The sequence below is a fragment of the Eretmochelys imbricata genome, chromosome 6, assembly GCF_965152235.1.
Source record: "Eretmochelys imbricata isolate rEreImb1 chromosome 6, rEreImb1.hap1, whole genome shotgun sequence".
In the NCBI taxonomy this organism is placed as follows: Eukaryota; Metazoa; Chordata; order Testudines; family Cheloniidae; genus Eretmochelys; species Eretmochelys imbricata.
Window position 1 is genome coordinate 48,887,183 of NC_135577.1, and position 22,394 is coordinate 48,909,576.

The window sequence follows — 22,394 nt, forward strand, 5'->3', positions numbered from 1 at the left end:
TGATACAACTTTATGTATAGACTGGGTTTTAGGAACAAATTCAGTCCTGCCATAAACGTATACAATGTCTCTGAAATTTGAGCTCAGTGGAGTTTTGCTCCCTGCTTACACTGGGGCTGAGTTTATACTTTATTTTTCTCTTAAATTGGGCCTTTCTCCCTACTCCTTCTAACAAAGGATTTAGACTCTGAATCTCAAAAATGACTGTTCTTCTCTTTTCAGCATCCTCCCACACCAGAGTACCAGTCTACTTTTCTGCAGAAAGTGCAGTTTGCTTTTGGCCATCACTTCTTTGGCTACTTAGGGAACGTTGTAGCACTAGCAAACATTGTTTCTATCTGTGTAAGTATTGATTTTTGCATCAGAAACAGAACAGGATTTAGTTTTGTACATTACTCTGCATTCCTACCACCACGTTGTGTAGAGGTCTCTATTATGCATTGTTTAATCTTGCCCAGAATATTTAAAACTGAGGAATAATTTCTCTGTTTGGAAAGGAGTCTGCAGAGTATAATAATAACTAGCTCTTGCATAGTACTTCTAATTAGTAGATCTCAAAGTGCTTTACAAAGGAGATTAATATCATTGCCCCCATTTTACAGATTGAGAAGCTGAGGCACAGAGAAGTGAATAAGCAATTGTATTTTTTTCCCCTAGTGTTTAAAGTGCCCTACTATCTCAGGGCCAGGGCGGGGAGCTAGTCTTGATTTGATGTGGTGCATTTTTGCTCTCTAGGGTACAGCAGCCAACTGTTGATTCACCAGAGGTTTTTTGTTTTTCCAGGTCATCTTGGTAATGGATGCAGATAAGCAGCTTTCTGAACGGGATGACTACTTCTTGGGGGTAAGAAGTATCAATGTCTTATGTGGTTGCTGTTGCTTCTCAAAGCTTAATTCTAAGGATGTTCTTCATTTTACACCTTTTAGGCTATAAATTGTTTTTTTATCCTGTACTATCTGCTGGAAATGCTGCTGAAAATACTGGCAATGGGATTTAAAAGATACATATCGTACCCAAGCAATAGATTTGATGGATTTCTGACTGTTATTCTGCTGGTAAGTTCCTGGGTAACTTCCACTAAGTTCTTGAAAGTGAGTTTCTAGGATGACCCAGCTCTAATGTCAACATTATTTGTTTGAGTCAGAGAGATAATGATTTATACAGTCTTGGCATATGTGAGAAACTGATCAATACATTTTCATATTGAAATTAAATTTTTGTCGTGATCCTTGTCCGCTAAAGGTTCTGCATTGTTCTGAGATACAACATTGTGGAAGCATTTTTCACTACTACTGGTTGGCATGTAGCTTTCACTGGGTCAAAAATTTACCCTTCAGTGATGAGATCTACATATTTAATACACTCAAACCATATTGATATTCCAGGATATCAATAGATATATTTTACCACTCATTTTGAATAGATATTAGGAGTTGTGAGCTTCTCCATATGCAGTCTCCTCCGTGTTAAATCTGAAAAGCTCAAGTCTCTCAAACAAAAATAACAATGAGAGGAGGTATTGCATTTTACATAATCTGTAGTAACCTTACCATTTGGGTGGGGAGTAGCAGACTAATCATTCTTATAGTTATTTGATGAAAGAAGGGAATTCGCTGGACAGCTGAGACCAGATTCAAGCCTTGTGTAATACAAGGATTTACACTTTCTTAGACCAGATCTAAATTTGGTATTCTGTACCCACTTAAGAGCCACCTTTTGCTTTTTGCCCAGCTAGCAAAGTATGTTTGTTTAGATAGTTTTTGCCCAAGAGGCCAACAGGTTGGTGTTTAAACTTCTGGCTTTAAAACAAGAAGCCTTTTAGTTTAATGTGGGGGGAGGAGAATTGTTCATGCACACTGGATTTAAATGGAGAACATTTTTCAGTTGCCCTTTGTAATCACCCAGACCGGGGAGCTGAAGGACGTTGGGGCATAAATTCCATTTAAATACAATAGAATGTGGGCACCTTTCTTAGGCGCCTCTGAAAACCTCCAATTCTCAATACTCTATAAGATCTCTTAGTAGAACAGTAGTAAAAGCCTTGTTTTGTTTATATTTTCAAAGTTGTTTCACAAATGGTATTCTCAAAGATTAGGTGAAAAATTCTAATTTATTCTAAATTCTAAAACTTGCTATTTCAACTTGGATTCCATAGAATTAGTTTCTCTGAAACTGCTGGTCTGTCTGCTGCTAAGTCCTATGCCTAAACAAAATCCCTGCATGCACTTTAACTTATTTCTGTACAAGAAGTAAGGTTTACTTCCCACCACTGGACTTGGGTGGGGAGGCAGGAGTAATTTTGTGATCTGCTAGCTGAAACTGACAATTACCTAGCTTTATAGCAAGTCAAATTACTGACTAAAACTGCTGTCACTGTCCGTTTGGAAGAAGTTTGAGGTTTTTTTTTTGAGGTCAAAGTTCTTGAGACTTTAATTCACAAAACAAACATCAGAGTTGCTGCAGTTTTGCTTCTTTTCTTTTGTAATAAAAGGTTTTGGAGGTCTCAACTTTTGCTGTGTATGGATTTCCTCATCCAGGCTGGTATGTATTCTTCATAAGCATTCATAGCTCTTCTGAAAATTGTAGCATAAGGTGTTGGGACTTAAAAGATCCTGGTCAAAAATTGCATGGCTCACATGTACTCTCGTTGGTACAGTATCCAGGGACAACTATTTATAAACATGATACACATTAGGTATTTGTGTACATATGGCTGCTTAACTTGCCAGACCTACTAAAAAAAACCCAAAAACAACGCTACCTAGCATAAGGTGCCAAACCTGTTAAAAGCAACTTCAATAATTCACTTCTGCAGTCACTAGAGGTCAGGCAATACAGAGAATTGGGAGAATACTGTTCTGTTAAATCTCTGACAGAATTTGAAAAAAGCTATTCTGCTGTTCTGATAGAAGGATGAATATACGTACCTTGAGGGCTGGCTTAGAATGAAAGCAGAGTAGATTTGGAGAAATAGCTTGTGTCCCTTTTTAGTGCTTTTCTAAAAAGTGTATGAAATGAAATTTAATGTAGTGCAAACATTAACTGGTGCTAACCTTGTTCTGTTTCTGTAACAGGCTACAGTTAAACCTAACTGTGTAGACTCTTATCACAACTTTCACTGTAGCTTTAAGTTTGACTTTTGTTGTAGAAATAAGTTGATGTAGATACAGAATTTCTCTTATCTCTCATCTGTTGGAGTAAAAGATTTTTAAAATATATGCACACAGTAACCAAGCAGTGGTGTAATTACTGCTCTTTGCTTCTCATGGCTCATGAGCTAAGACTGTTCAGTGACTCTTTTCGCTTAAGTAGAAGAAAAAATCATAGATGCTCCTTTAAAAATTGCATGCTACTGCAGCTGACTCTTGCTTTAAACAGTCATACTTGTGATCTGCTTCCACTTACTTTTGGAAAAATAGTCTGTCCCCATCTTATTGTGACAGTCATTTTTAATGGACTCCGGCACTTACTTACTTCCCTCTGAGTTGAAGGGCCAACTTTTAAAAGAAATTTTCATATGAATTTTATCCCACTTTAGTGTAGGTATTTTCAGAGTCTTATTTCATATAGCAGTCTTTGAGTGGCATTAGGTAACTGGTAATTAGCTGTCAGAGCTAGAAAAACTGTTTGGTTTGGAATGCCTTTCAAATGACATATCGGAGTTAAACGTGATGATTGAATAAACTCTGTCAGAAGGATATTAATAGCTGTGAACAGGCTATGTACAGTGGCTTCTCTGAATTTAATGGAGTACTTGTGGCACCTTAGAGACTAACCAATTTATTTGAGCATGGTGAGGGAGTGAGAGAACCTGGATTTGTGCTGGAAATGACCCACCTTGATTATCATACACATTGTGAAGAGAGTGGTCACTTTGGATGGGCTATTACCAGCAGGAGAGTGAGTTTGTGGGGGGGGGGGGGGGGTGGAGGGTGAGAAAACCTGGATTTGTGCTGGAAATGGCCCAACTTGATTATCACTTTAGATAAGCTATTACCAGCAGGACAGTGGGGTGGGAGGGGGTATTGTTTCATGGTCTCTGTGTGTATATAATGTCTTCTGCAGTTTCCACGGTATGCATCCGATGAAGTGAGCTGTAGCTCACGAAAGCTCATGCTCAAATAAATTGGTTAGTCTCTAAGGTGCCACAAGTACTCCTTTTCTTTTTGCAAAGACAGACTAACACGGCTGTTACTCTGAAATCTGAATTTAATGAATTTCCCACACAAATGCATGTGATAAATTTGGGCTTAATTTTGCCCCTTGATTTGTGAATGCACATCATTGTTATTTGTAGGGCTGTCAATTAATTGCAGTTAACTCACGTGATTAACTCAAAAAAATTAATCGTGATAAAAAAAATGTATCGCGATTAATCACAGGTTTAATCACACTGGTAAACCATAGATTACCAGTTGAAATTTATTAAATATTTTGGATATTTTTCTACATTTTCATGTATATGATATTCTGTGTTGTAATTGAAATCAAAATGTATATTTTTATTATAAATATTTGCACTGTAAAATGATAAACAAAACAAATAGTATTTTTTAATTCACCTCATACAAGTACTGTACTGTAATCTCTGTCGTGAAAGGGCAACTTACAAATGTAGATAGGTATTTTTTGTTACATAACTGCACTCAAAACCAAAACAATATAAAACTCTAGAGCCTACAAGTCCACTCAGTCCTACTTCTTGTTCAGCCAATCACTAAGATAAGCATGTTTGTTTACATTTACAGGAGATGCTGCTGCCCTCTTCTTATTTACTTCACCAGAAAGTGAAAACAGGCATTTGCATGGCACTTTTGTAGTCAGCATTGCAAGGTATTTACGGGCCAGATATGCTAAACATTCGTATGCCCCTTCATACTTCGGCCACCATTCCAGAGGACATGCTTCCATGCTGATGACACTTGTTAAAAAGAAATGCGTTAATTCAATTTGTGACTGAACTCCTTGGGGGAGAATTGTATGTCCCCTGCTCTGTTTTACCCGCATTCTGCCATGTATTTCATGTTATAGCAGTCTCAGATGATGACCCAGCACATGATATTCATTTTAAGAACACTTTCACTGCAGATTTGACAAAATGCAACAAAGGTACGAATGTGAGATTTCTAACGATAACTACAGAACTTGACCCAAAGGTTTAAGAATCTGAAGTGCCTTCCAAAATCTGAGAGGGATGAGGTGTGGAGCATGCTTTCAGAAGTCTTAAAAGAGCAACACTCCAATGCGGAAACTTCAGAACATGAACCACCAAAAAAGAAAATCAACCTTCTGCTGGTGGCATCTGACTCGAATTGTGAAAATGAACATGCGTCCGTCCGCTCTGCTTTGTATTGTTATTGAGCAGAACCCGTTATCAGCATGCACGCATGTCCTCTGGAATGGTGGTTGAAGCATGAAGAGACATATGAATCTTTAGCGCATCTGGCACCTAAATATCTTGCGACGCCGGCTACAGCAGTGCCAGGAGAATGCCTGTTGTCACTTTCAGATGACATTGTAAACAAGAAGGGGGCAGCATTATCTCCTGCTGTCAACAAACTTGTTTGTCTGAGAATTTTTCTGAACAAGAAGTAGGACTGAGTTGACTTGCAGGCTCTAAAAATTTATATTGTTTTATATTTGAATATAGTTTTTTTTTGTACATAATTCTACATTTGTAAGTTCAACTTTCATGAGAAAGTGATTGCACTACAGTACTTGTATCTTTCAATTCACCTAATACTATTCCTTTTGTTTTTTTACAGTACAGATACTTGTAATAAAAAAATAAATATAAAGTGAGCATTGTATACTTTGTATTGTGTTGTAATTGAAATCCATATATTTGAAAATGTAGAAAACATCCAAAAATATTTAAATAAATGGTATTCCGTTATTGTTTAACAGTGCAATTAATAGCGATTAATTTTTTTAATCGTTTGACAGTGCTAATTATTTGATATCCTATTTGTATTGCAATAGCATCCACAGGCACAAGTCAGGGATCTGAGGCTCTATTGTGCTAGGCACTAACACACCCACCCACCACCAGGTGAAAGGAATGTCCCTGCCCCAAAGAAAATGCAACCCAGGTGGATCAGAATGAATCTTGAGATGTCCGTTACAGTGTGTTAGCTGATTGATGGGACTGCATGGGTATATCTACATTGCAATAAAAAACCTATGGCGTGGCCATGGCTGGCCCAGGTGGTCAGCTGACTAGGGGTAAGAGAATATAAAATTGCAGTGTAGATGTTCGATCTCAGGTTGGAGCCCAGGCGCTGGGACCCTCGCCGCTCTTGGGGGTCTCAGACCCCTGGCTCCAGCTTGAGCCTGAACATGTACACTGCAATTTTATAGCCCCACAGCCTGAGTCCTGTGAGCCTGAGTCAGCTGACCAAGGCTCTGAGACTTGGTGCTGCTGCTTTTTTATCACAGTGTAGACATAACTGGAAGTGTATTAAAATATTTCCAGAATATGCCTTCTGTGCTGGTATTTCTTAGTTCTTGCTGTAGGATTTGGATTGAGTATCTTTGCTACCTGAATCATGGCTTTGGAATTTTCACTTATTTGTTGGAGAGTTTTCCATTTTCTAGTAGCCTTTTTCCCTCCCAGCAACAGAAGCACATACTGTTCCAATGTAAAAACCAACTATTATTAGCACTGAGTTTTCAAATGTGACCCTGTAATGCGCAGAATGCTGTTTTAGTTAAGCAATAAGGCATAGTAGGATGTATGAATTTAGTGTGTAGTTTGAAGCCTGAGTGCAGCAAAACCAATTATATTAATGTATTAGTAGCCAATAATGCACATCCCTCTGCAACTGCACTATCATACTCTGGGATCTATTATATGCAGAGCACTCTTCATATTTTTCATTGCCATTCATCAACTGTGAAAGTCAGTTACTACTTGGAAGGATAAAAAGAAATCCTTATGAGTAAGGAATTATCACTGAAAATAGAAGAAGAGTTTGAATGTGTTTCTTGGAGTATTTTAATTGAAATATCCTATAAGATCCTATGAGGTCTGCTTGCTATCTACACACATTTTTAACATGGACTTTAGAAAAGGAATCTAACTGGGTAGAGCATTCTGCCAGTCTGTCAGTAATGAAGTGCAGTGCCGTGACTCTAACTTCTCTCCTCCCTCACGAGTTAGTAGTAGCTGGGCTCAGCATGGATGCAGCATACTCCTCGGCAGGTTCGGGTTTCCTAAGGGACTTGCATCCAACCTGTTTCTTTCACTTCCATCCAGAGGATTCAAACTACACAAAGTCAAATCTCCTTTGAGGAGACAGGAGAAGGGCTGTCTGGTAGAAACAAGATCAGTTGACCAGGCATTTCAATACACATTGAAACAGCTGGAGATGCTTTTATGTCATGTCCACATTTAAAATTGTAGCTTAAGTGATGGCAGCTATCAGTGGATCTCCTTCCTCCTCAGTCATTAATATTTCCTGTGGCTGAGACTTCTGCCAGGTAAATTCTCAGCCCTGTAACTGTCAGCATTAGGTTTATAAAGAGGTTGTACATGATGAAATAGAACTTCCTTTTTCTAAAAATTATTAACCCACAAATGCTGAGCAAAATTTGTGAAGAACAAATAAAAAATTATCATCAGTTGCTTCTCTGATGGTTTTTTTTTATGTCACTAGTTGTTCTAATTTGTTGCATTATTCATGTGTCTTTTGTAGGAGACCTGAAATAATGGGGTTGCTGTCTCTGTGGGATATGGTGCGCCTGGTGAATATGCTAATCGTATTCAGATTTCTGCGGATTATCCCGAACATGAAGGTGCGTGTACCTTGCTTTTTCCCACTTCCTGAATTCTCGACTAGTCCAATTATAAAACTTCCTAGAAGCTTCTCAGAATAATAACCCTTTTCATCGCGGATGGATTTGATTGCATTGAAGAGGCATCTGAGTTGGGTTTACAACTTGGAAACTCCTCACTCTCAGTCCCCTTCCAGCATGTGGAGTGATGTGGGGGCGGGCTATATACAATGATCTGGTGGTTTGGATGTGGACCCGCAGCCACCAGTCGCCCATCTCTTTTTATGCCAGCGATCGGGGGCCCTGCCTAAGATGGGGGCCTTTACAAGTTCACCGAGTTGCCCATTGATTAATCTGGACCTGAGTGTAGCTACGGCAGCATGGGCTAGTAACTCAAGTACAGTCCTGTGAGAGAGCCTCTGTACTAGGGCAGCTGCCCGAGCTGCCACCCAAGTTGCGGTGGCCACAGTGCTATTTTTAGCACACTAGTTGGATGAATGCTAGTGCACACATGTTTACCCAAGGTGGAAATTCCAGCTGCATTGTATATGTACCCTATAAGTGACCTTTTGCCTTATGTTCCCACTCTTGAGCACCTGAGTGGATACAACTCCAATGAGGAATTTATAATAGTTTCTAGGTGCTATGTTGGCTCCCCCACCTAATTTCTTTAACAGACCCGGTGTTTGAGGGCCTTGTATGGGGATTTTGTCGTTCATATAAACAGCAACCTAGATGAGACAATCACTTTGTTTTCACTTGCAGTCTAGGTCAGGATTTGAACACAGATTCGCAAAGGTGAAATGCCTGTGCACTGATCCTTGTAACTGAAATTACTTCCCATATCCTCATACCCAACCCTACTTACTTACAACCCAGGCCCAATTTCACCTCAGGTTCAAAGAGCTGATTCAGTATATGGAAATTTTTCCATTAAAAGTGCAAATCTTACTTATTTCTGGCTTGCAGTGACTCTGTAGCTGTATGGGTCCCAGGATATTAGAGAGACAAGGTGGGTGAGGTAATTTCTTTTGTTGGACCAACTTCTGTCAGTGACAGAGGCTAGCTTTTGAGCCACACTGAGCTCTTCAGGTCTGGGAAAGGTACTCCGAGCTGAAGAAGAGCTCTGTGTGGCTCAAAAGCTTTTCTCTCTCCAACAGAAGTTGGGCCAATAAAAGATAATACCTCACCCACGTTGTGTCTCTTATTTCAGGTTTGTATCAAGTGATGCCAGGATTAACCATTGATGATGATATAGCGTTGCTGTAACATTGAGTCCTTCTAATTCTCTCAGCACTCTGGTCAGTTCAAAGCTTTGGTCCTGGACAACAGAGGGTAGTACATAGCAAACGAGCCTGCTGTAGAAAGGCAAAAACAGCCAATATTTGGAGCTGTACACCTGGAAATAGTGAAGCTGCTTATAGCAGTGGTGAGTTCATATGAGGGACAGATCATCCAGGGAACAATCTGGCTCAGCCTTGTTGCTTGTCATACCCATATGGTATGCTGAGCTAGTACCAGACTGTAGACTGCACCTGGGAAGAAAGCAGGCTTGGGTAGTTCCAAGAGAGACATTACCCTATTCAGAATTGGGTGAGGTCTGTCTGGCTGCCTAGGCTGGGAGATCCCTGGAGCCTTTGCATGACAGCTGCTGTGGAGACTATTTTGTACTTGCATCCCAGTTCAGTAAAACAAATGTTTAGCTAATGTCAGGGTGAAGTGCAAACTGGAAAGTGAGGAAGTGTGGTCTAATGGTTTAGACATGGGACCAAGAGTTGGGAGTTGTGGGCTCCATTCCTGGCTCACCTACGGTCACCGTCTGACTTTGGGTAAGTCACTTAAGGTGTTTGCCTCAGTTTCCCAGTCTGTAATTTTGACAGAAATGACAATTTCCTGCAGTATCCTTGGTTATGAAATTTATGTATTATTCTGGGCTGGGATTGTCTAAAACTCTTTGGAGTGTGGGGGAGAGGTAACCTGTGTAACTCCTGGGAGTACAAAAGACTATTGAAAATGTGCCGGACAAGTGTGGACTTTTGGGACAATAAATGTTAAGTGGATTTTCTTCAGATTCGCTAGGGAGAGGTTAATGCAAATTCCACAACTCTGGTTATGCAAAACCCCAGCCTTTTGAAGTTTTGCCCTGAATTGGTGTTTGTCTGCTTATTTACCTGTTAATGAAGGCCGAGATCACATGTCCAAGCCATTTAAAGAAACGGCTGTTCTGCCCAGTCCAAGGGAATGGGGGGGACCCAGTTGTGGCTGCCCTTGGCTGGAGCTGGGGCGACCTATGGTAGGGTTTTTCGCATGTGTATAGGTTCTTTTATTGATTCAGTATGTTTTCTCTGTAGTCTGTTTACCTTAAGAATAGGTGTGTTTACTTAGATGGAGCTGTGTGGTAACATAACTGGCAACACACTTCAGAGAAAAAGCAAGTGCAGATATGCCTGTTAAGGCAATCTGGTTTGCTGGGGATATCACAGTGTAACCCAAGGAGCTGTGGAACCCCCAGTCAGGAGGGAGAAAGACAAGGGTCTCTGCTGAAGACAGGTGATGGCTGGGAGCTTGAAAGCTTTAAGTAGATACCCTGGAAGGACCACAGAGGGGGAATAAGGTGCAGTCACTGTGAAACTGTGACAGGACTATTGTAATAGCATCCACCTCACAAGAGTATATGACTTCATTCATTAACTGTACTTAGTATGTGGAGATTGTACCGTATGACTGGAGAATTGCTAACATAGTTCCCATTTTTAAGAAAGGAAAAAAACGTGATCCGGGTAACTACAGGCCTGTTAATTTGACATCTGTAGTCTGCAAGGTCTTGGAAAACATTTTGAAGGAGAAAGTAGTTAAGGACATTGAGGTCAATGGTAAATGGGACAAAATACAACATGGTTTTACAAAATGTAGATCGTGCCAAACCAACCTGATCTCCTTCTTTGAGAAAGTAACAGATTTTTTTAGACAAAGGAAATGCAGTGGATCTAATTTACCTAGATTTCAGTAAGGCATTTGATACGGTGCCACATGGGGAATTATTAGTTAAATTGGAAAAGATGGGGATCAATATGAAAATTGAAAGGTGGATAAGGAATTGGTTAAAGGGGAGACTACAATGGGTCCTACTGAAAGGTGAACTGTCAGGTTGGAGGGAGGTTACCAGTGGAGTTCCTCAAGGATCGGTTTTGGAACCAATCTTATTTAATCTTTTTATTACTGACCTTAGCACAAAAAGTGGGAGTGCACGAATAAAGTTGGCAGATGATACAAAGCTGGGAGGTATTGCCAGTTTAGAGAAGGACTGGGATATCATACAGGAGGATCTGGATGACCTTGTAAACTGGTGTAATAGTAATAGGATGAAATTTAATAGTGAGAAGTGTAAGGTCATGCATTTAGGGATTAATAACAAGAATTTTAGTTAAAAGCTGGGGACGCATCAATTAGAAGTAATGGAGGAGGAGAAGGACCTTGGAGTATTGATTGACCTCAGGATGACTATGAGCCGCCAACGTGATATGGCCGTGAAAAAAGCTAATATGATCTTGGGATGCATCAGGCGAGGTATTTCCAATAGAGATAAGGAGGTGTTAGTACCGTTATACAAGGCACTGGTGAGACCTCATCTGGAATACTGTGTGCAGTTCTGGTCTCCCATGTTTAAGAAGGATGAATTCAAACTGGAACAGGTACAGAGAAGGGTTACTAGGATGATCTGAGGAATGGAAAACCTGTCTTATGAAAGGAGATTCAAGGAGCTTGGCTTGTTTAGCCTAACCAAAAGAAGGTTGAGGGGAGATATGATTGCTCTCTATATCAGAGGGATAAATACCGGAGAGGGAGAGGAATTATTTAAGCTCAGTACCAATGTGGACACAAGAACAAATGGATATAAACTGGCCATCGGGAAGTTTAGACTTGAAATTAGATGAAGGTTTCTAACCGTCAGAGGAGTAAAGTTCTGGAATAGCCTTCCAAGGGAAGCAGTGGGGACAAAAGACCTTTCTGGCTTCAAGATTAAACTGGATAAATTTATGGAGGAGATGGTATGATGGGATAACATGATTTTGGCAATTAATTGATCTTTAAATATTCACAGTAAATAGGCCCAATGGCCTGTAATGGGATGTTAGATGGGGTGGGATCTGAGTTACTACAGAGAATTCTTTCCTGTGTATCTGGCTGGTGAATCTTGCCCATATGCTCAGGGTTCAGCTGATCGCCATATTTGGAGTTGGGAAGGAATTTTCCTCCAGGGCAGATTGGAAGAGGCCCTGGGGGTTTTTCGCCTTCCTCTGTAGCATGGGGCATGGGTCACTTGCTGGAGGATTCTCTGCACTTTGAAGTCTTTAAACCATGATGAGAGGACTTCAGCACCTCAGACATAGGTGAGAGGTTTATCGCAGGAGTGGGTGGGAGAGATTCTGTGGCCTGCATTGTGCAGGAGGTCAGACTAGATGATCATAATGGTCCCTTCTGACCTTAATATCTATGAATCTATTAATCTGTGAGATCCGTGGATGAAAATCACTATTATTTATATTATCGTAGCAGCTAGGAGTCCCAGGCATGAGTCAGGACCTCACTGTACTAGATGCTGTAGTAGAAGTGCAAAGTATTTAACTGCACTTCATTTTCCCAGCCTGCCATCATTCTATATCATTTTAGTTACAATAGATTAGTGGGGCTTAAAAAATGTATAATAAAATATTGATAAGAATTCTGTGTTTTGTTTTAGTTCATGGCTTTGGTTGCCAGTACATTGCTGGATCTGGTGAAAAACTTAAGAGCCTTTGCAGGGCTGCTGGTGGTGAGTTACAATTCGAGATTGTCAGTCTTTCTATAATATGCTGCAGTCTAGGGTACGCTTTCAACAGAGTAAACCAGCGAAGGTACATGCATTGCCCCCACTAACAATAGCAGAAACTACATGACTAATTTTCATGAAACAGCACATCAGATATTTGCTTCCAAGTGTTTATCCTGCCCCCTAGCAGTGCAACCCTTCCTTATGGGATCAACAAACTAGCTGATTATTATATGTGGAGCTGGTAGCAACTTTCCATTATAAAACCCTCTGTTCAGTTACTTATAACTTTACAAAACTTTAAGCATTCAGGCTGAAATTTCCTGTCTTGGGTTTCTGCATCAGGCTTTTTAATTTTTTTTTAAGTTTCAGCTGAAACAGTTCAGCCATGTCCAAGAAGAAGGTTAAGGAAATATACGTTATCCACATTAAAAACCACCCTAACCAACTAGAGCCCTGCGCAGATACAAAGTTTATATCTGTGGATATAAAGCGGATATCTGTGGTGTTGCAGGGCTCTACCAGGAACCGCAGCGGCGAAAGCAGCAGCACGTCAGGCCTCGGTTCACAGGAGCCAACGTTCAGCCCGGGCAGCTCCTCCCGCATGGCCGTAGCGTCCCCAGCCCTGCCCACTGGGGCTGGCACCAGGTTCACCAGCAGCTGTCCCTGGTTGCGTTAGAGTGTGCAAGCAGCTCGCATGCTCTCGGCCAGAGATACACGCAGTCTCTGCCCTAAGGAGCTTACAGTCTGAGACTGATCTTGCGATAGGCTGAGCACCCTCAACCATCATTAATTTCAAATATTTTTGTTTAAGTTGGAGTTGAGGATGCTCAGTTGATCTCCTTGGATGATGAGGTCTTATTACATTTGTTGTTGAGTTGAGACTTATTTTTCCAACATTAGTCTGCAACATATACTGTTAGTATCATGTTAATTATTTTTTGGCCCGTTTCTCTTTTGAGTGTTTACTGTATATATTAGAGTTAATTTCATAGCTGGTGTTACAGGGAATAAAACTGATTTATTATTGCTAAGCCAGATGCCCCACCTAGTGGCAGACTGTGGATGTGTAGCATCAACTGGATCCAACATGTTTAAAATCCTCTTGTATGTAGCTCAAAGTATAATATCCTTTTCCTTCCTGGGACTTTTTAAATAACAATATAGAAACATGAGAACTGAAATTATCCTGGCATTTTCACTAGAAAGCTCATGTTGTCTCAAGCCAGCCTAGTAGCAAGTGATGCTTTCTTCAGTAAGAATTGTAAAGCGTTGACAACTCTCTGAAGGTTATTTCTAGGGCAACTCCTGACATAAGGTAAAATTTTCAAAAGTACATGAGTGATTTCAAAACATAAGTCCCATTTTCGAAAGGCACATAGTGCTCATTGATAATCAGTGGGAGCTGGTCCTTTTTCAAAATGGGAATTATGCTCTGAAGTCACTGAAGCACTTTTGAAAATTTAACTTTAGCACGATTACAGCGGTGCTTTTACAGAGGTTTCTGATTAAATATAAATAGCTGATTTAAATTTGGCCATAGCTTAGGTTTGGTAGAAGCTTGCTTTTAGGAAACCTAAGTCCAACAGCAATCTTCCCATAACTTTTTAAAAATCGCAATAGAAATTGTTTTTAACTGCCACTCTTCTGTAGTGTTTGCAGTTCAGCCATCACCACACTGAGAACCAGAAGGTGAAACTTTTCATAAAGAAAAGTGACTTCATCAGTTTTTTTTAACAATTCCCCACTGAATGGACTATAGAAAGAAAGCATACAGCATAGAGTGAAAAATAAGTGTGCTTTAAAAAGTTTTCACTTTTAATAACCCATGGCATTGTTTTAAACAAATTCCGTTACCTCCTTTACTCCATGAGTTTTAAGTTGATTGTATTCCTTTTTAACATTGAATGGTCTCTGAGTAGCTTACCTTACAACACCCTAAGTTAGTTTTTGAGTATTTTAGTGACTAATGTTAACGTGTATTCCTTTCCAGGTGGTTTTCTATGCGTTTGCTATAACTGGCATAGTGCTATTTAAAGGTGCTGTTGTTCCTATGGGAAATATCAGGTAAGGCTTTACTCTAAATGTTCAGTATTTGGAAAGATCCTATTGGTTTTTGAAACCCCACTGTATACCTCTGTTCTTATCTCCCTGAACTCTTTGATAAGTACCTCCATCCTCAGTCTCCTCTTCTGTACGCTCCTCACTATTATAGTATAATTTTTAATTTGTGGTGGGCCAAGAATCTTTGACTTTCTTACTGTGAGCCCCTTGATTTTCCCTCCTTATCTTTCTCTTCCTTTCTCTCCAGTCTGTCACTAACCTCTTAAATCTTGCAGGTTTTCCTCCCCTGCTCACTATTCTATCCTTCCAACTTCCCATCACTGTTTTGAGTCTCCAGGAATGCTCATCCCCATCTTGGAAATTTCAGACCCCTTTTCTGCTTTCTCTCTAACTAGTGCTCCCTTTCTGCCTGTGAGAAGGTACTCAACTCAATGGAAGCATTCTACCTATAGAACAGTGTCTAGCATGTTATAATAACATTGCACTCTAATTTCATTGTAGTGTTGTCAATGCAACATCTGGTAACAGCACCTTGCAGTGTGGGACCTACGAGCAGTTGGAGTACTGGCCAAACAACTTTGATGACTTTGCTGTGAGTCTGGTTGCTAGTGGAATATGTTCTGTGTTTTCTGAAGATGTCTAAATAGTGACAGTTAGTGCAATAACCACTCAACCTCTGTTTCATCTTGTTGCTTAGGCTGCGGTAGTAACTCTCTGGGATATCATGGTGGTGAACAATTGGCAAGTTTTCCTGGATGCATTTTCAAGATACTCAAGTCCGTAAGTAATAAAACTGGTACCTAAGGAGACCCTCCATTGGGAGTATTATCCTGTGTTCTATTCAATATAGTTCTTCAAAGTAAATGGGCAGAAACTATAGACAGAGTTCACTTCTTATGATCTGGGAACAGGAATTACATATGAAATTACTGCCTGCCTGCTGCTATCCCGAGCTGCATCTCTTCAAATCCACCCAAGTATCTAATAACCAAAGCTTGTCACTTAATGGACAGCTGTTTATTTGTCTATGTAAATTCGTAGTCTCAGTCCAATGTCCAGTGGGCATCACATTTAGCAATAATTTGGAATCTTGGTTGGCAGTTGACTTGACCCAGAATTGAATTGACCATGGAGATTGGACTCCATATGAGTTTGCTTCACCCACCTGTGCTCCTTCATGGCCAACCTTGAGATGTGTTGGTAGATCGCTATGGGGAAGCTTGTGTTGCTGCTGTATCAGTTCTGTGGATAAACGGAGGTGTTCAGTCTTGTGTGTTGTCAGTCTAGCATCTTTCATTTGCATTAAATAAACATAGGTAAAGTTTAAGAATCTTGATTTTTCTTTAAGTTAATTTTCCCTTCCTTTGGTGTCCCAATTGGTTAAAGCACAATGCACTATACCGTGGTAGATTTGCCATTGACTTTGGTAGAGCCAAGATTTCACTTCATATTTCATTTTCAGAATTCAGACTCAGAAATTGATGTGATATCAGTGTGTGTTTGTGTGAGGGGTGGTTGGGGATGGATTCTGATGAAGGACAGTACATTTATCTCTCAACTGATTGAGATCCAAACTTAACAAATGGTTTCTCCCAGACAACTGTTTTATTTATGAAAATGGTGCAGCTTTTCACAGGGAAAAATGTAAGTCCACAGCTATGAACTTTCATGGCTTTTTAAGGGATGGAGGCATTGGATAATCATTTTCATTATAAGATGGAATTGTTAGTCTCATAATATTGTACACATCTTTATGTTTTGTCTTTTTAATATCCTCCTTCTCCAGGTGGTCAAAGGTCTATTTTGTAGCCTGGTGGCTAATTTCCTCTGTCATTTGGGTCAATTTGTTCGTAGCCTTACTTCTGGAGGTAAGGGAATGAGTTTTATCTGTAGATTCTTGAAAGGTGTGAGAATTTTTATGCAGATCTATTGGAAGTAGAGTTTTTGCCATTATGTGAAGTTGAGCACTCAGTGATGGAATAAATCCAAAGCCTGTCCAGGTGTAAGAGGACATCTAGTGATAAGAGTAATTATGGACATAATTTAATTAACTTTAGAGAATATTGTCCATCCAATATCCTCTAATGGGAATGAAAAGAGAACAGTTATTATTAGCATGAATTGTCCCAACTATTCTTGTGTATGTCTGGTCACCCTTGGCACACGAGAACTGTATTAAGCTGGAGGGTGTATTTTCTGGATGGGGTCATACAAACCAAGGTCCTGTTTACTTTGTGTAGATGTTAAAGACTCCAGAGCACTCACTGCAAGAGTAAGTATTTTTCCTAGAGTCTTTTGGACTGCATTTTTCATGCTCCCTTGTTGTATGATATACTATTTGCTGGTTGGTCATCACTATCTGCCCCAGAGCTGGTTTGCATTTTATTGGTGCTGAATGATTTCAGTTTGTAAACAGCTTTGAAGGGTATAAATGTACGGTGTTCTTATTTACTATATAAGTGCCACAGACTTGCCTGTGTGCTGTACTGTACTGTGTGTCTCTAGTACTAATCACCTAGGCTGCAAGTTTGTGGTGGCCATGCCCATTGCAGAGAGAGCTGGCTCTATAGGATTCCAGAAAAAGCTATTCCACGTTTGAAGAGGCTGTGCCATGATTTTCCACTCCTGCAGAGGCACTGAGGCCAAGTCCAGAGAGGCTGGCCTGATTTAAAGAGGTTGCCCTCTAAAGCATGGTGATGATGAAGCAGGTTTTAAAGATGGTGCTGAAATCAGTATATAAAAATATTGTCATGACAAGCTTGCAGCTTTACCAGTACTTGCCTCTGCATCCTTTCTGGAAGGCTAAATAGCTACAAAGTAGACTCTGGACTGCCGACATCAAGTCCGAGCCTTATCTGCGAGCATACGGGAAGGTATTCTACCCTTGGGGACCAGCCCTGCAGAGAGATCCATTGACCTTTTTTCTGTGGATTTGGGGCATAGATCTGGTGTAATGGCTTGGATGTGGCACTGTGTGGCAGGAAACTTTGTTTCTGCATGAGTTGTCCATCTACCTCTTGTCATTGTGTAAATCAAAGCAAGCAAAGAGACAAGCCAGAAAATCATTCCTTCTTTGATAAAGCTGTGACATTTTAACTTGAAGTAAGTCAAAGAAATTGCTTTTCAGCCGGGGGGAACCTAAGCAGGTGAACGCTAGCAGGGACATTTTAAAAATGTGGATGTTTAAATCAGGGAATGCAGTTTGTACAGTGTATAGAACCCAGGAGACCTTTAGTCCCTCTGCTCTATTTTTACCTCCACCATCTCTCTGTGTGACCATGAGCAAGGTACTCATCCCTGTTTCAGGCACAGAAACGTAAACAGTGATTTACCTCGAAGCGTTGTGTTGAAGTGTTAAGTTAATTCAGTGAAGTGCAGAAGTAATATTTTTATTATTTGGTATTTTGGTTTATTATTATGTACCTCATATATATGTTTAACTGGCTCGAAGAACATTTCTGTTCTGGGCTTTAGGGGGATTTATAAAAACTAAACCACGGGGAAAATATAAAACGTTATGTCTAAAGATGCTAAAACTAGCCTTTTATTTTCTTTCTCCTTCCAATTCCAGAACTTTATTCACAAGTGGGACCGTCACTCCCATCGGCAGTCTCTCTCAGAAATTGAATACCAGACAACGGTGGAATTAATGTTCAGGTGAGTCACATTAGGACTAGGTGGATAATAGCCTATTTTTAAGGATGCTAATCTCCTTTTCAAAGACAGCGTTCCAGGTGGGAACAGGGTTTGCTTCAAGCCTGGTGAGTAAGAGTACAAATCTTTTAGCTATTAGCCAGGAGCAGTCCTGAAAGTGCTTTACCTATGCCTGCCCTGCCCTCTCTTAATAGCCTAACCTTTTGGAACATTCCATAATATGATGCTGGGAGAAGAGGTGCTAATAATGAAGGACTACTCTGGGTGGGAAGGGTAAAGCAATCCACATTCTTGGCTTTGTGTTCGACTGTGGGTGGAGAGTTGATCGTGTTGCATAAGTAGAACTTGTGGTACAGATTTAATGTGCAATGGCTTCACTGGGAGCATGTTCTCATTTGACAAGTTTTTTTTCAGGAAAGCACATCCATTGACCTCAGTTATGTTGTACTGCGTGCAGGAAATTGCTTTCCTTCTCCTTATGGGAAAACAGCTGCTGGTTTCTATGACACGTCTGTAGTGTAGAAGGATGGATCACTTGGAACTGGATGCATCATTAGGAAGCATCAGCCTGTTGTAATTGTAATTCTCTTCTTCAGTCTTGAAATAAGGATGTTATATCTCAGTAAAAAAATGTTGAAAAATCCCCTTTGCTGCCCTAAGCAACTTATGCTTTTTTCTTTGTAGGGATGTTTTGGAAGAACCTACAGAGGAAGAGCTGATGGAAAAACTGCACCAGCATCCACACCTGCAACTGTGTAGATGACAGATTGGTGGGAGGACCAGTTTATTTATGCCTTTTTTTGCAATAAGGTTGTCAGCTGGAGGACTGATTATTGCAGTGAAATTGAATGTATTTTCTGTAAAGTGCTGTTAACCTGAAAGCTTACAGGAAAGCATGTAACATTTTAGTTGGCATTTTGATTTTACTCTTGAACACCACCTACAATGCAGAGAACTGCAGGGAGAACTTTTTTTTTAAAATAATCTGCTCCTTTTTTAAAAAAAAACATTAAATTCTTCTAATGTGACTTGATTTTAGAGTCATTTTATGGGAATATGCAGCTGTTATTTTTTTAAGTGTCAGGACAAGGAGTTGTAGACCATTTTATTTGATTTTTTTTTTTTTAAGAAGGAAGAGAGTATTAAAATGACAGTGCACTTTAATGCAAACACTTCTAACCACTATGCTTGCTGCTTTTTTGTACCATAAATAATGGAACTGCCTATTCTGGCATTCAGTGTGTGCCAAGGACCGTACTTTGAAATTCTTGAATGAATTAGGCAGAGTCATGCTCTAGATTCTCAGCCTTTTTGTAATAAGGGAGATCGAAACACTATTTTTATTGAAATATGATGCCAGCATTCTTTTATTTACTAAATGTTCATAATTGTACAATCCTGTTCAAAAGTTCAGGTCGAAGGTGGAGATAGTCTGTATCACAGTTTCCTTTTTTTGGCCGGTGTTAAGGGCTGTGCCCATGTGGTGATTGCATTATATTGATAACATTATCAATGTCAGTATAATTTTGGATGGAACAAACGTGCCCTTGTTTTACAATCTGGAATAATTAAGCTGAACTTCAGAGAAAATATGCTCATGTTGTTTTGAAAATGAGCTCTTCCTTTTTGCATTCTGACAAGTCTTGTTTTCCCTGGATTCATATTGAGCCACAATTTGTTTACTTTTGCAAGAATTTTAGTGGAAATCCTGTGCAAAATATAGCCATGTATCCACCTTGGGTGGATGGGGAGCAGGCAGTAATGTTCAGGCTTCCCCCTTATAATCTATACCTGTATAGAATAAATTGATTTTTAATTCAGGGGAGTGGATTTAGGATAGTATGTGGTACCAAAATCATTTTTTTTGAGCTGGATGGGACAAATCCTGCAAGGTACTGGGCTGCCTCATTTCTCACTGTAGTCCATGGAAGCTTGAGGGTACTTAGAATCATGCAAGATCATATCCTTTGTGCTAGCTGTTTTCCCCAGTTCTGGTTAAACATTTATTGTATCATAGACGTCAGAGATGGGGGGGGAAGGGCCTATTAGGTCATCTAGTCCATCACCTTGGAATCAACACAGGATTGTTCCCTATTTTCTAGCTTTTTTTCCAATACAGTTCCACAGCAAGACACTCGCACAGTTGAACAGCTTCCACTATCTGATGCATCTCATCAGTAGGAAGTTAGCCTAATTTTTTCTTATTTTAGTGTAAGCCAGTTACTCTTGGTTATCACTCTTTAACCGCATTAAGCATTCCTTTAACTCCGTCTTGTTTCTATACTCTGTATACTTGGTGAATTATGTATGTTCATCCTGCCAAGTGAGCCTGTCCGTTCCTGTATGCTTGGGATGTTCTATTTTGGCTCTTCATCTTTTATTTGGCCATTATGTTCCATTGTTTACCAAAGTAGCATAACTTGGTGTGATATTTGTATAATCTTCATAAATCATGTCTCTTGTATGCAATCCTTGCACATGGACAGATGTGCAGAGAACAGTCTATTTTAGTGCTTGTTTGTTTGTTTATATATTGGACTGGGAATGTAATGCAGAACTACATACAGGAAATAGCGTGTCTAATATAAATTGTACTGTAAGAGGTAAATTACTGTGTGATACAACTTTTATGCTTTAAATGCACAGAGACTTGAATAGAAGTAAAACAGAAGGCTTAATTGGTAAAAATGTCCTTTTTATTCCTTTCTTCCATTTACGTGTTCTAAATGTTGAAGGACCTCATGTGTGGTTTGATCATCTGAAGGGCTGAGCTCTTCCCATGACATATTGAGCACCTTCCACTCCCATTGATTTCAGTAAGAGTTGAGTGCTCAGCACTTCTTTGGCTCGAACCTATATAGAATTGCTATTTATGCTGTGTTGCATAACCTGGACATAGGTGGTTATTCTTGTTAAGGGTGGGTAGATGAGACACAGACACACACCTGGAAGAAATGACCATTTGAAAGCTTTGGAAAAATGTATTAAAACCATAGTTTGGATTCTCATATGTAAATACAGCAACAAATTTGGTTTTCTATCTTCAGATGATTTTTTTTCTTCTGGTTTGCTTTCTAGTAAGTACAAAGCTGTTCTGTGGAAATGGCAAAAAAAAAAAAAAAAATTCATCAGCTCCATTGTAACAAATCCATGACCAAGGGAGAACTTTGACGTGTGATTACTTCGCTTGCTTTTGCCACACTAAAAAGCTTTAGTGACAGCAGGATTGTACCCCAGATCTTCCTGTTCCAAAATCAATAGCCCCTCCCACTTCAGCTTAAGGAAAAACATCTATGCAGCTATTGCAGTATCAGAGTTTAGGGAATAAAGCTGAGAAGTTCTGACTCCATTCAGTAGGAGACAGCACAAGCACACTGCTCTATGGAGACATGTATAAAAGAGATTCTGTTCAGAGCTGCAAATGAGACAGGCGGTATAATTCCCGTTACTATGCACATGTTACAATGCATAGAGAAAAGCCTACCATTAGCAGGTAAAATCATAAGGGATCGATTGAGATGGGGGAAACGGACTTTATAGTTTCTCCACATTTTTATTAATATCTGTACTGTGTTGCTGTGTGTAAATTTTTTTCAGCTGCACAGCTTGCTGCTTTTGGCGAGCATTTATTTTCTAGGTTTTTAGAGCAATATTAAAAATGATTCCCAGTATCCATTAGTTATCCCCAAACTGCAAGGTCAGGTTGGCTTAAACACTTATGTGCTATCTTTTATCCTGTGTAAATTACAGGGTTTATCTTTTCACTTGCTGATAGACCACATGTGCTGGCAGCTGTGCATACTGTTATGGTTTTAGAAGCTGATACTACGGCTTAAAATTCCTTAATCCAAATAGAGCAGAGGTTTTCAAACTGTGGGACATACCCCCTTAGGGGGTGTGGAAGAACGTTTGGGCGGGGGGCAAGCGGGGTGGGACCTGGGCCAGGCTCCGCGGGGGAGGGAGTGCCACCTCCACCCCGACTCACCTCAGCAGGCCGCTCAGCCTGTGGGTCCATGGCAACATCTGCCATGGCTGCCGATTTCCGCTCCCGGCAGCCTTTGCATCCAACACTGGCTCCACCCCCAGAGAT

The 22,394-nt window shown here is 40.1% G+C and overlaps 1 protein-coding gene across 3 annotated transcripts in view; it reads left to right on the top strand.

Moving 5' to 3' along the window:
• The window catches only part of TPCN2 (two pore segment channel 2), a 58,115-nt gene extending 36,860 nt beyond the window's left edge, over nt 1-21,255 (top strand). For 2 of the 3 annotated variants that reach the window (XM_077818502.1, XM_077818504.1), the window contains exons 14-25: nt 223-342; nt 784-843; nt 927-1,055; nt 2,492-2,541; nt 7,698-7,797; nt 12,518-12,589; nt 14,580-14,653; nt 15,152-15,242; nt 15,348-15,430; nt 16,437-16,518; nt 18,222-18,307; nt 18,989-21,255. In XM_077818502.1, the coding sequence (XP_077674628.1) occupies nt 223-342; nt 784-843; nt 927-1,055; nt 2,492-2,541; nt 7,698-7,797; nt 12,518-12,589; nt 14,580-14,653; nt 15,152-15,242; nt 15,348-15,430; nt 16,437-16,518; nt 18,222-18,307; nt 18,989-19,067 (1,026 nt within the window). In that variant the 3' untranslated portion in view covers nt 19,068-21,255. Of the gene's footprint in view, nt 1-222; nt 343-783; nt 844-926; nt 1,056-2,491; nt 2,542-7,697; nt 7,798-12,517; nt 12,590-14,579; nt 14,654-15,151; nt 15,243-15,347; nt 15,431-16,436; nt 16,519-16,890; nt 16,923-18,221; nt 18,308-18,988 lie in introns of all 3 variants that reach the window. The other variant, XM_077818503.1, reaches the window with a different exon arrangement.
• Nucleotides 21,256-22,394: the final 1,139 nt, after the last annotated feature.